The 13,810-nt window shown below is 39.7% G+C and overlaps 1 protein-coding gene across 1 annotated transcript; it reads left to right on the forward strand.

The window, feature by feature from the left end:
• The first annotated feature begins 587 nt into the window (after positions 1–587).
• On the forward strand, positions 588–13,718 carry mertka (c-mer proto-oncogene tyrosine kinase a). Its single transcript, XM_026355337.1, has 19 exons — positions 588–852; positions 2,226–2,514; positions 2,600–2,709; positions 2,789–2,959; positions 5,706–5,792; positions 5,900–6,015; positions 6,094–6,283; positions 7,015–7,160; positions 8,654–8,789; positions 9,572–9,722; positions 10,273–10,361; positions 10,443–10,538; positions 10,702–10,782; positions 10,866–10,958; positions 11,074–11,192; positions 11,275–11,384; positions 11,511–11,670; positions 12,167–12,303; positions 12,867–13,718. The coding sequence occupies exons 1-19, from the start codon at positions 768–770 to the stop codon at positions 13,318–13,320; spliced, it is 2,820 nt and encodes a 939-aa protein (XP_026211122.1). The 5' UTR covers positions 588–767; the 3' UTR covers positions 13,321–13,718.
• The last annotated feature ends 92 nt before the right edge of the window (positions 13,719–13,810 follow it).

A 13,810-nucleotide genomic window follows, 5' to 3' on the forward strand; every position in this document is an offset into this window, starting at 1 on the left:
AAACTGTCTTTACTTTCTTAACTCCCTCTACTGCAGGTATAGGCTACTTTATGAAACCAGGTAGATAGGTACTTTTTCAGATATATCTTAGGTGCTGGGGTCACCTGGATTTGGGAGCTGATACAAATGAGCTTACGATTCTCACTGCAGGGAAAGGACTTTTGCACAAAGGACCCTTGCGTGGGTCTTCACACCATGATTAGTTTAATATACAGTTCAATCTTTTATTTTGAAATCCGGATGTTCTAGTCGCTGCGCCCTTTCACCAAAACAAACTGGCTGCAAACACGATAGCCAGGTCCTACTCTTTTGCACCGACTTAACAAAAAAACATAGCTGCATAAGTGCATATATCTATAAAACTTTGTAACAGTACATATATTTAAGTAGTTTACCGTATAGTTAAATACAATATAGTGTGCAGCGTCTCTCAGATGCGTAATCTCGTTACCGTAAACCTCAGTTTAATGGCGCATTTCGATCTTCGTGGCGGCTGTTTTGACCACGCAAACACTGAGGGCTGGCTTGACCGCAGTATTTCACTTGTCCCGCCCCGCATGAGATCCCTCCAGTGACGTGGAGTAAAGTGAACTTTTATCTCCAGCAAACGTGATCTCGGATCAACAAGTCCTCACACAAGCGGTGCTGGGTTCACTCCAGAAGCCAGATGTTGGTTCTTGTCGGAGCTGTCCGCTCCCGCACGCCCCGCTCACAGTAAACGCGTGGAGGATTTCAGTCGGTTTGCGGGACTCGAGTTGAGACTGATCATGGCTAAAGATCCAGCTCCAGGCTGGTTTGGACTTTTTCTCTCTGCAGCGACCCTAACTCTTCTTGTGGGGAGTCCTGTCAGCGGTGAGTGGTTGAGATTTTCCACAGATTTCTTTCCCTCAGTCTGGAATCTCAGACTTCTAAACAGAAACATTTTAATACTAAGGTCTAACGTTGTCATTGCAGTAGGGAAAATGAGAGGACTCATGCGTACTGCGTGGTTAGGAGCAGGAATGTAGTCATTCTTGAAGTGGGACAAAATAAATTACATTAAACAAAACCAAACAGAATATATGCAATATACAAACTAAAGGTTGGGGAACAACCTGTAGTTTATAATATATTTGTTAGTAACTTACAGGTTTTTAGATCAGTATTAGTGCTTTTTGTCAGCACCGTCAGATGTGTGTTATTGACATGTTGTTGATGTTTTCTATCAAAACCATCTTTCCTACTCTTAAATTTACTATATAGCTACCTGTCTCTTGAGTTGGGGCAACTTTTTGGAAAGTTTCTTTTTGCATTTAAACAGATAAACGTCATTTATATTTAATATTCAAGAGAGACTTCAATACATGTTTAAATAAGTATAAGTCCCTTTTAACAAACACATATGTCATTACTGTCTCTAATAACAAAAGTAAACCTGTTTTTGTTAAAATTAGCAAAAGAAAATAAAACAAAACAAAACCGCACCATCTGACAGTGCTGACATTGCATATAAAAGCTCATCATATTAAATATTTAAATTTGTCAATAGTATCTCACATTTCTAAACCCAAACAAGATAAAGAAACAGATTCATGTAAATGTTTTTTAGATAATATTATTCAGTTATCATGACTATAAACTGTCTTTATGTGCTGAAATTTTATTACAAACAATTAGCAGACACCGATTTTACCATTATATTATACGTAATGAATTTGATACTCATACACCTTGGAGTTTACTATATGTCAAAATCTCAGTCTCTGAGTAGTGAAAAATAAGATGACGTCAGTCAATGAACAGGAAGTGATACAGGGGCCTTCAAAGCTTACGCACATCAAATGATTTCCTGATTTAATTAGATTTCTAGTAATATCTGCTCTTGTTAACTAGAGTGCAGGACACAACTGCAAATGGGTAATAGTGGTGGTTAATTGATTAGTTGACCAGTGAAAATAATTGGTGAAAATAATGAGAGTGAGAGAATGAGAAAACAGTTTTAAGATAAATTTTTCATTAGTTTTTTTTAACTAAACTGAAAGTGATTGGCCTACTTTTTCAAAAATGCCATTAATTTATTTATTGTGTGTTTTATAATATTATTGAATTTCTAGTTGTTTGTTGAATAAAAACTCATTTGAACATGGGAAAATTAATATTATGATTAATCACCAACTGAACGCTACTTTGTGGTGGCTTTGTGAACACGTTGGATAACAAAACTTAATATATCTCTGTTTTAACAGCCCAGAATTTTAGGAACCGGTTTCACCGACCAACCAGGAAATCAGGCCCTTTTGTGAGATACGGAAACCTGCATTTCAAGCCTACTGTAGACTTCATCCGGCAATCAGTGGAAACGGAGGCTAAGTTCAACTGCTCCATAGACATCCCCGGGGACAGGACTGAGCCCACCATCATGTGGGTAAAGAACGGCCAGGACCTGGCTACAAAAAACCCGCAGGTGGTGATCAATGAGCTCCAGACCATTGACGACAGCAATGACAAGGTCACAACTCTCCTCTCTACTGTCAGGTATGTAACACATGGAGGTGAATTGTGAAAAAATGGCATTGAATCATTCACAATGAATGATGTGTCTTTATGTGCTGTATTTTAGCATTAACCCTGTGAAGAGGGATGATGCAGGGGAGTACCGCTGCAGACTGATAGGCAGTAGCATAGGCAATATGCGCATAGAGTCTAAGCCAATCATCCTCGAGGTCGACGGTGAGTTTCAGCATGATGACAGGGTTAGCTACTTTCTGTGGTGTTGATATTTTTTCTGACATTTTAATTTGGTGTTTAGGACTACCAACGTTCATCCAGCATCCAGACGACAGGAACGTAACAAGGGATACTCCTTTTACGCTTTCATGTGAGGCAGTGGGGCCTCCAGACCCCGTTCAAATCCGCTGGCTTCGTGATGGATTACATGTCACAGATTTCAGTAGCTCTCCCAGCAACTATACAGTGCCAGGTACGTCCACCAGCCTCACATTGCAGTTTTCCCTACTGCTCTTCTATACACAGACGTTATGTATATCACAAGTATCTGCCTGTACTGAGAACAGTACTCCTTCCCTCTGGTCTGTTCCTCCTGAGTTGGTGAAAACCTCTAAAGAGAAGTGTCCAGCAAACCACACTATGACTAAATTAACCCTAAACCAGACAGAAAGGAGCTGAAAACGTGATCTGTGTTTGATGACGCTCAAGATATGATTAATAGTTGCTCCTGTATGTCTGAAAGTCGGATGAACTAAAGAAGTCATTTTCTCTGGTATAATGTGACATTTTTTATTGCTGTTTTAAAGTAATGTGACTTTTTTTTACTGGAAGAACTTCTGACTTGTTGAAATTGTTGTTGTTGTGGACACACAATCAGGATTAATCCAATTAACTGGATTCACTTTAGCTGACATCTTCCTGTGTTCGAATACAGACACATTAATCAGCAAAGATAAAGGAACATCTGGCTTTTTGATAATGGTGACAAAGCATGGAGTCGGTCTTACTCAGCTAGCATCACTTTGGTGATAGTTTCTATTCTGCCTCGTCTCTGCTGCCTCAGCATCTGCACCAAACATGCAGCAGTGAGATTCACAGTTCACCTTGTGTTGAATTTTTATTTAATTGTATAGCATTAACTTCTGAAATAATTGTTTCCAACTTGTTTTTATTGGTCTCGACTGCCCTCCTCCCGAAAGCAAACATTTGCCATTGGAAGTATAACCTTTCTGCTCTAAGTGCTCTAACCTTTCATTTTGAGACTGCCCCAAGGCTAAACACTTCTTCTGTAGTCAGAGTGGTGCTACAGCCCAAATCTGTGGGGGTTGAATGTTCACAGCAGTGCTTTGGTCCAGCATGTGCAAGGGCCTGGGCAGTAAAAGGGACAGGGGACTGCATAGGGAGGCTGTTTGGGGGGTTGGCTCCGGGGACAAAGACCTCATTCACAGGACGGCCCACTACCCAGCAGGGAGGGGCTGGACACAAACGTTGGCAGGCTGCAGGCTACCAGATCGCTGCACAGGACCAAATATTGGCCCAACAAAACAGTGTAAACCCACACTTCTGCATAGTCACCTCATGCCTGCTATTAGTCTTTTTCAACAACGTCTCGACTCCATAATTTTATTAGAGCACTTTTCTCATATATTTTGGCAAATGTTTAGTCCAAAATAGGAAAAGTGCAATTTTCAGGCATTACTATAAAGGTTCTGCAGAAGTTGATGGGGAAGTAAGTGAACTATGCAAAGAACTCTTATCTCAATTTCATTATTTATTTATATGAGTTTTGCCAAAATACATAATAAACATGTGGCAAACAGCCCTAAAAAGTAAAGTCATACGTTCAGTTGTAAGCTGATAAAGTAGTTCACTGTATTTACTGCCAAAATATAAAAATGGAAAAAAGTAACATAGACATCTCAGGCAGTGCGGTAAGCTGGAATGCTCACAGACCTTATAATTACAGACTGCAGCACTACCATATCACACATCTCACTCAGTCATTTCTGATGTTTACATTTGAGAAGCCAAGTTTCTTCTCTGGGCTGTTGTTGTTTTTTGTGAAATTTACTGGACTAGAACAGCGAAAGCAGAAATACAAGTGCGTAACTGTTACTCATTTCCCCTTCATCCGAAATATGTAGCATGAAATATGTAGCATCAACACAATTAGTGTTTGGAATGAGCCATGAGTGTGAGACACACAGGGAAAATTATATTTTTGACCGTAAATTGACACTTGACCATGGAAGATGAAGTTTAAGAATATAACTTCAATGCAAACTCAGTCAGTGGTGCCAGTGTTACATGTACAGATTTCCCAAGCTGTTTGATAAAATGTTCTTTTGTAAACGTATACGGGATGACAGTCAAACCTGTCCAGTTCCCACTTTGCCCCTACCATCTGTGTGCCATGCACGTTGAAATGAGGCGTGTGGTAATTATATTTGCACAGCCTGGCTGCAAATGTCCTGATGTATTTGAACATTTGTAACAGAACTCAAACATCAGCTTTATAACACTATTTTCTAAATGTGATACCATTGTGTTTTTTCTCCACGTAAATGTACCATACTCCATCACAACAAACATACCGTAGTTGGTGTTTGAGTGAAAAGTGAAGCACCCTGGTGCTTTACCCTGGTGCTCCTGAGCAGAGAAAGGCTAAATAATGAGGTTGTCATAATCTGCAGATGGTAAACAAAGCGTCCTGCAAAAGTTGCTTCCAGTCATCTCTTACTGGCTGTTTCCGAGATAGAGACTCTGGAACACAGAGCACAAAAGGGGTATTATTTAGCAGCCGCCCCAGTCCTGGTCTAACTGGGCAGATCTGTGCTGTTGAAAGATGGGAATTGTGTGTCCAGTAAAAGGATTATGACAGTACATCACACTGGAGAAGTTGACTTTGAGGTTAGTGCATGAGACACTGCTGTGTGAACCTGCCTGTGGTGTATAATAAAGAAGTGAATCATCCCTAGATTTGTTTTCGTATCCATTTCACTCTCGCTTCTCTGCTGAGGCTGAAACGGTAGTTTTGTCCCACTTAGTCTGTACAAAATGTAAAATCTGATGGAAGTATATTTTGCTGCTTGGTACTTTGTTTTTCTTCCAGCTTAGTTGAAGTTGATTTGCAAAAATGTTCTGCGCTATCATGACCTTGAGGACTGGTGTTGCTACATTAAACTGCTGCATTGTCTTCCCTAATGTGTCAATTGCAGGTGTGGACAAATACACTCACTTCAGCTGTGAAGCTCAGAACGAGAAGGGACTCAGCACTTCCAGAGAAGCAAATATTAATATTAAAGGTAGAACTGGCTCCTTCTGGGGCTGTTGGACACATGCTTTCTTCACCTGCCAGCTGACCTTATATAGTAACTTAGAGAGTTTATTGGAGTTCTTTGGTATTTTACAGTGCTTCCCAGCCGTGTGTCTGATGTTACTGTGGTGGAGAGGAAGTCCAATAAGTTCACCCTAAGCTGGACTCCTGGAGATGACGGCTTTTCTCCACTTAGCCAATGTCACATCAGGGTAAGCCCCACATCTGCACAAAGAAGGCTGTCATTTAAGGCCCCCAGGTTGATCCTCACATGTCCTGTTCTTTCCAAGGTTAAAGAGGTGAGTCGGAGGAAAGGGGAGGTGATGACCACTAGGTTCGTCAACGTCACAGTGCCGCCTTTCCAGTGTGAAGTCCCTGGGCTGCAGGCCATGACGTGGTACAACATGAGTGTTTCCTGCAGCAATGAGGTGGGAGCCTCTCCGAATTCCAAGTGGATCCAGAGCAACACAACAGAGGGAGGTGTGTGAGCCTTTAAGGAGCCATAAAGCAATATGCAGGTTGAATTTTGTTGGCAGTTGTTGTTGTCACCAGTAAATTTGGGGTGCAATTTCAGAAGAGACATGGCTGCAACATGAGAAACAGATTCATTATCTAATTAAATCAATCCCAGGATTTATATGTTTCTGTCAGTTATAATTCAGAAGGCTTAAAAATACCATCTGTATTTACTCTGTGTTGTGTCCCTGCCTCCTTCCCATCATTGCAGATTCCTGTTTTGGCTTCAACAGTCTATAACTCTGTTATTAGTCTGCTGGTTTTCCATCTAAAATGTACTTAACGTAAGCTGCTTTGCACTAGAAGTATGTAATAGCTGGAATTCATGGAAAATACACAGCGTGCACTTGCTCTGCTCATGTCCCCTTCAGAGGAATCTAAATCTCAGTTGTTTTCTTTAAAAAGTTACATAGGAAATAGGAGTGGTCTCTCTCACACAGTTCTTACTGGGTGGAGTAGCGTTAAACTTCCTACTAAAGCCACCACAGGGTATTTTCTGAAAGATTTGATAAGCTGTGCTAGGAAGGGGACCACATACCAAATTGTAATCCAAGATTTCAATGGATCCAGGGGATGTTTTAGTTTCTCTTTTACATTATTGTTTCTAAAATGAATTCCTTTACCTTTTTTAAATGATTTTTGTTATTGCATGATGACTTAATCCCTCTGTTTTCCATTTCTTGTAATTTTGTCAGTGCCATCAGTTTATCCCCGCAACGTCACTGCTCATATCAACCAGTCACATCTGGTGATCAGTTGGAAGCCTCCACCAGATGACAAGATAAATGGCATTCTGCGCGGTTATGATGTTATTATTAGACATGGCATCCAAATGAAAAAGGTGAGCAACCCAGTAATTAAAGATTAATTAACTAATTATAATTAAAGACTATTTTGCTGTTTTCTTTTTTATCCACCAACTGCAGGGTAATGTCTTTCCAGACAGCAGAGATAAATAAATTTGCATTTTCTGTGAGTGCTTCGCAATTAAAATCCACCATGTGTTGCCGGAGCTGGGCACATTTGCTTGTACACTCCACTACACAGTTCCATAGTTTCCTCTAAGTATCTGATAAAAGTGACTAATTTATGACAAATATGAAAAGAATGTGTTTTGTATATTGGGAATATTTCACCCTCCCCTTGTCCTGCATACTAACCCAGAGGTCAACTTCTCTATTATCTGTGGACAGTTTTTCCACTCCTCTTGAAAATCAGCAAAGCACACAAAGTCTCTTATGAGAAGTTCATTTTTACCTACGCCCTCTTAGAAATAGCACAGTTTATTGTAATAACGGCCTCCTATGTTTATGTCAAATGTCCGGAGAATTATTATGTGATGCTGTTTGTGCATAGTCATAGTTACTGCATGAGTGCTCTCGAGTACAATAGTGCGTATCCTGTCCCCCCTGTGTGTGTCATAGTTAAAGGAAGCTGATGTTATAAAAACTGGAGTCCATTTCTTTTTCCTTCATTCATCACGTGGCCTTTAGTCATTCGGTTTTGTATCCTGATGTGTTGTTGTTGGTGGTGGTCTGTTGGTGATGTCATTACACATAACGGATTTGTAATAGAACCATTTACTGGAAATGCGCACAAAGACAATGAGTTTAATCCTCAGACTCAGATGCACCTGCTGGAATAATTTCATACTATGACTTGCTCAGAATTTTGTACCTTAGTAGACATCACGGTTCCATCATCATTGTTTTGAATTTGAGGTTGATTGCACAAATTTGTTGAGCTTTTGCTTTTGTGAGAACTTTTAACCACATGCTGCATTGTGTTCGGTGTCACAGACATGACAGACTGTTAATCATGGGTTCAGCATTTCTGTCAGCACATTGTTGAAGCAGAGAAACGCCAGATGCCATTGTGTTGTGTTGTGAAATACAGGGTTATGTCTGTCACATGCTCCCTTCCATTAGAGCACAAGCTCATGCAGAAAGTTCAACTCCTTCCCTTTTTTTGTTGTATCACAGTTTTTTTGGATTTTCCAAAGAGGTTTCAGATTGTGTCAACTTTAAAGGTACTTTTTTACATTCGATTTCTCGTCTGTAGACGTGACATGACAGGCAGCAAAAGTTGTCACTTTGAGATGTTGCACAAGTGCAGAAGACATTCCTTGGCATGCTGTTTTACCAGAAAGTCATTTGAGCATTTTTCTAAAACTTGTTTAAGAACCTTACTGTCCCATCAAAACTCTATGTATACTATAAATGTCCACTATAAAACTACTCTGTGACATGGGCCACAGAGTGATGTGATGATTAACCCTCAATTATGACTAGACATAATGTTCATATTCTCTGTTTCTGTTGTGTATAATTCCAGATCCACAGTAACACCACCACGGCCTCGGAACCTCTGCAGGAATTCAACACAACGTACAGCGTGGAGGTGGCTGCATGCACACGGGCAGGGAGTGGCATGGTCAGCCCACGATTCTGGCTGTTTGTGCCAGAGGACAGTAAGCTCCTCTATTGTGTTATCTTCTCATCTAAGCACTGTCAGCATTACAAACATCACAACGAAGTTCTTTTAATGTATGAGACCATATGAGACTGTCCTTTGAGTAGAAACACTACCAATTGTAGCTTTATACAGTCTTTGTAGACACACTAACAACAGCATCGCTGTGGGGATTTAAGTCGGCCACTAGGTCAACTACCAAATTGAGATTGAAATCTCAGCTGATAGGCCTATTGGCTGGATTCCATGATGACTTCCCCTGATGACTCCATCACAGTGAAGCTGATGGTTTGGTTTTTAGTGAAATGTTTCAACAGCTATTGGATAGATTGGCATATAGATTACACTCAAGATAAATGTACTTACTGGCTTTGGTGATCCCCTGACTTCTCATTTATACAATACATTGTTTTATAACCAGGTAACTTTAAATCTAACCCTATTATCTCAATGTTAGCTTGTTATAATTTACCAGTCACTGTAAGGACACAACATGCAGAAAAGTTGTTGAGCTGGATTTGAGATGTTGCACAAGTGTACAACACGTGTACACGTGTGAGTTCCTTAGCATATCATGTCAGAGTAGAACGTATGCAAACATGTTGCATTCACATGCAAACATGTTGTTGTTATTAAAAAACAAAATTGGGAAAATTTGCAAAAGGTAAACTGATTTCTTTGAAATGACCTTACCTACGTAAAGTTGAATATTGGAATATTGGGTTCTGGATATCCCATTTGCTGAATGCTGTTTTTCTGCATGTTTTCCTACTCTTGCAGAATCACACGTGTCCCCATCGTCCAGCCCAGACACTGGGGTTCCAAGCACTGTCTATGTGGTGCTGGTCATTGCGATTGGCTTCTGTGTTCTCCTCCTTATCATCTGGGGGGCTATCTGTGTATGGAACAGGACCTCTGACTGTTGGTTTGGGTATGCTGACAATCTTTCACTTTCTGTGCAAACACAGGTTAGATAATAATACCAACCTTCAAGTTTGATTGTGTCATCTATGAAGTTGCAATGTATGGATCAGTAAATATGTCACCCATTTGTCTACCACTTTTCCCTCCGTCTTTACTTTGATTTAAAACATAGAAGATATGGTTTGCATTGAGTATATCTGCAATAGTACGACATGAAAAGCTGAAACCTCCCTGACTTAATAAACTGCCTTTACTTCCTCTTACTCACTCAATTGTCACCAACAACAACTCTGCAGCTGGAGAGATGGACAACAACTAGTTGTTAATTCCATAAGACCTTGTCCAGAAGACATTATTTTGATGTCTGTGACTCACTCTTGCCATACTGATATGGATGGGAATGTGTCACAGGCTGCTGCACGGATAGGAAAACAGTAACTGAAGTCAGGAAAGAAACAATTCAGAGGGCTTCCTCACTGTGATCCACTACTACTGAGCTTTAAAAACTAGTTGATTGTATAGCAACTCCTTTTTTTTCTTTCTGTCACCCTCTACAGGCACGTGTTTGGAGGTGAGGAAAAGCTACAACCTGTCATACAGTACACCCCCCAAAGATCCTACAATCGTTCAGCCATAGGAATCACACGTATGTTTCAGAATGTAACAACTGGAAAAAATAATATCTGTCTCCTGTTAGATTTAAAAATAACTCAACTCCTGTCTACAGTTGGGAACCTTGGTGTCAGTGATGAACTACAGGCCAAACTTCAGGATGTGATGATCATGAGGAACTTGTTGTCAATAGGGAAGGTCCTTGGTGAAGGTAAAAGAAGAGTTTAATTTTTGTAAATGTAGAAGCATAGGAAGCGCTCATATTATCATGGTTGTCTTTCTAGACATTTACACAAACTTATTCTAAGGTAGTATGATATAGTATATATAATGTAAGTATTTCAATTCTTCAGCTCAGTTGTATTTTTTACTAGGTGAATTTGGCTCGGTGGTAGAAGGACATTTAAGACAACCAGATGGATCATCAGAAAAAGTTGCCGTGAAGACGATGAAATGTAAGTCTTTTTTTTTTAATTATCTGTGAAGTATAAAACACAGAACTACCAACAATCTAACTTCAGTTTCTTGCTACACACAGTGGATAGCTTCTCTCAAAAAGAAATCGAAGAGTTTCTGAATGAGGCAGCCTACATGAAGGATTTTAACCATCCTAACGTCATCCGACTGCTGGGTAGGAGTATTGTATTACCTTATTGTAGTAATGTAGAACCCCACTACCCTGTTGCCTGGATTATTTTCATTTGCACATTGTACATTATTTGTGTGTAATGACTTGTCTTCTTCAGGTGTTTGCTTGGAAGTAGGCCCAGGACATTTTCCCAAGCCCATGGTCATCCTACCATTCATGAAATATGGAGACCTACATAGCTTCCTGTTGCGCTCACGCCTGGGACAGAGTCCAATGGTAGAATTAAACCACTGAAGTACATGTATTATAAATATTATTATCATTATTTTGTTGTATTAACTTATATTTTTTTACACAGTTCTTGCCCACACAGACACTCCTAAAGTTCATGGTTGACATAGCTTTGGGCATGGAGTACCTTAGTGGCCGTAACTTTCTGCACCGTGACCTGGCGGCTCGAAACTGCATGTAGGTTGCAAATACAAAAAGTCTCAATAGTTATTTTTGCATTAAGGGTCAAACTTTTATATGACATTTTGCTACTTTATTATTCCTTCTGCTGCTCTGGTAAAGTTCATTCTGTGACCCTTACAGGCTGCGTGATGACATGACAGTGTGTGTAGCAGATTTTGGACTGTCTAAGAAGATCTACAGTGGAGATTATTACAGACAGGGCAGAATAGCCAAAATGCCTGTAAAATGGATTGCAGTAGAGAGTCTGGCAGACAGAGTTTTTACTGTAAAGAGTGATGTGGTAAGTGCTCTTGTCTTTTCTGTACAGACAGTATTTAGTCATGGTATGGAAATATGAGATGATGTCAGACATAAAGGAACTCTCTCTTCCAGTAACAACAGTCATTGGAAAAGCATTAAAAGAAGAACTGACACCTTTAAAAATTTGTCATTGGGTGGTATGGGATTAATTGTTTGAGTTTTATATTTTCTAACTTCTGCAATGTTAGGAAATGCCTACGTATTTCTAAAGTACAATTAGAATTAGTAGTAGTTATGAAAAAAAAAAAAAAAGAAAATTGAAGTAGTAGTCTTTCCCAATTACCACCCAATACTTTCCATTTCTAAAATGGTAAGCAACAGGAGGAGCGATAGGTCTGACATCTGATTTTTGTTCTAATGTTAATAAATTAATTGGTTTCACCTATTAATTTAACCAATTAATGGATAGCAGAAGTGTGCAGTTTTTCAAATGGTGAAATATTCAGTAACTGAATTGAATTTTCTGTGTTGTGCAGTGGGCATTTGGAGTTACCATGTGGGAGATTGCTTCACAAGGCATGACGCCATACCCTGGCATCCCGAACCATGAGATTTATGATTACCTCGTTGAAGGAAACAGATTGAAGCAACCTACAGGCTGTTTGGATGAGCTGTGAGTCTGTCTCCTTTTGACAGTGATGTTGAACTCAGGTTTAATTATTTCATATTTGATCATATCAGAGTCGATATTTGCTTACACTCTCCTCCAAAAGTATTGGAACTGTGAGGCCGGTCATCTTTTAGTCCAGTCCTAAACCTTCCACTTGTTGCCCCTGCTGAACTTCTTTTCTTGTTTGGGCAGTGAGTTTTGGGTCATTATCCTGCTGCATGATGACAGACCTCCTTATATTTCTTCCAATTGCCAGACAAAATAAAACATAAATAAAGACCTGAAAATAAAAGCTGTAATGCTGAGGTTTGTCTCATAATTATCTTTTTATGTCATTTTTTCCAGTCTATAACAAAAATAAAGGAACTTGCCTCACTGTTCCAATACTTTTGGAGGGGGGGTGTGCATAGAATCCAGTAAAGATTATTTTCAGCTGAGAACTTGAATATTCAACTCACAAACATGTAGAGATTTTACTAAATTAATTAGTACAGTACATTCTAAAACAAAGCTTGTATAAAAAAATATTAAAATGTGTACAAATGTGTTATTTTCTGCTTGTCTAGGTATGAGATCATGTTTAGCTGCTGGAGGGCCGATCCACTGGACCGACCTTCCTTCCCCCAGCTGCGGGAAATGTTGGAAAAGCTAACAGAAAAGCTTCCTGAGTCTTTCAGCAAGGAAGATATCATCTATATTAACACCAGCTTTGCTGAAGATGACCCCGATGGGGAAACAGCTTCTGCAGAACTTCCCATGTTCAGCTCCTCCCCTTCTTGCAGCCACCAGGCAGCAGAAAATTCGGTTGTTACTGTGGACATTCATGGGTACGTGGAGGATGAGGATGATGAGGACGATGGTCGCTATGTGGTTGTGGTCTCCTCTGAGCCTCCCCTCAGAACTTCTGCAGTGGACACTCCTCTTTTGTCAAGGGATGCTTTAAGTCAGGAAAATGGAGACGTTGTAACAGATGTGACAGAGATGGATCACAGCTCAAGTGACACTTTGCTCCTACTGTAATAAGTGGTACCCAGCAGATTAAAACGGTTGTGTCAACTGCAGATGTCAGTACTAAACATTTTTCCTCTTGCACTGGCAGCACCTTGACATTCCCTGATGTGGACTTTTCTGTAGTATTGGTATATCCACAGTTTATGCTTTACATGGCCAGCCTACATGTCAGTGTTAAGAATGTTTTCTATGTGCGTCAACATTAAATGTGTTCATGCACATGTTCCGATAAGCTTAGGATACTCTGAACTGTGAAATAATTTACTGTACTGAAATCTGTGATGCAATGTAAATATACAAATGTACAGAACATTTTTAAAGTGATATTGTGCACTGTAAAAAGAAGAAATGGTTTCATTACTTATTTGAGATTTAATAATAAACTGTTATGCATTTTGCCAAGATTCTGCCAATAAATACATATGAATAATGTAAGCATGCAGCAAATCCTGTTGTGAACATAAAATTAGGCCATTAAGCAACATCAGAGATAGGCTAG

The sequence above is a fragment of the Anabas testudineus genome, chromosome 15 (assembly GCF_900324465.2).
Source record: "Anabas testudineus chromosome 15, fAnaTes1.2, whole genome shotgun sequence".
Lineage (NCBI taxonomy): Eukaryota > Metazoa > Chordata > Actinopteri > Anabantiformes > Anabantidae > Anabas > Anabas testudineus.

Excerpts from the sequence above, each read along its gene's own strand:
- mertka (XM_026355337.1), top strand. The coding sequence starts at position 768 with ATGGCTAAAGATCCAGCTCCAGGCTGGTTTGGACTTTTTCTCTCTGCA. Across the intron at positions 10,362-10,442 it reads TTCAGCCATAGGAATCACAC|TTGGGAACCTTGGTGTCAGT; the intron begins GTATGTTTCAGA and ends TCCTGTCTACAG. Across the intron at positions 12,304-12,866 it reads ACAGGCTGTTTGGATGAGCT|GTATGAGATCATGTTTAGCT; the intron begins GTGAGTCTGTCT and ends CTGCTTGTCTAG.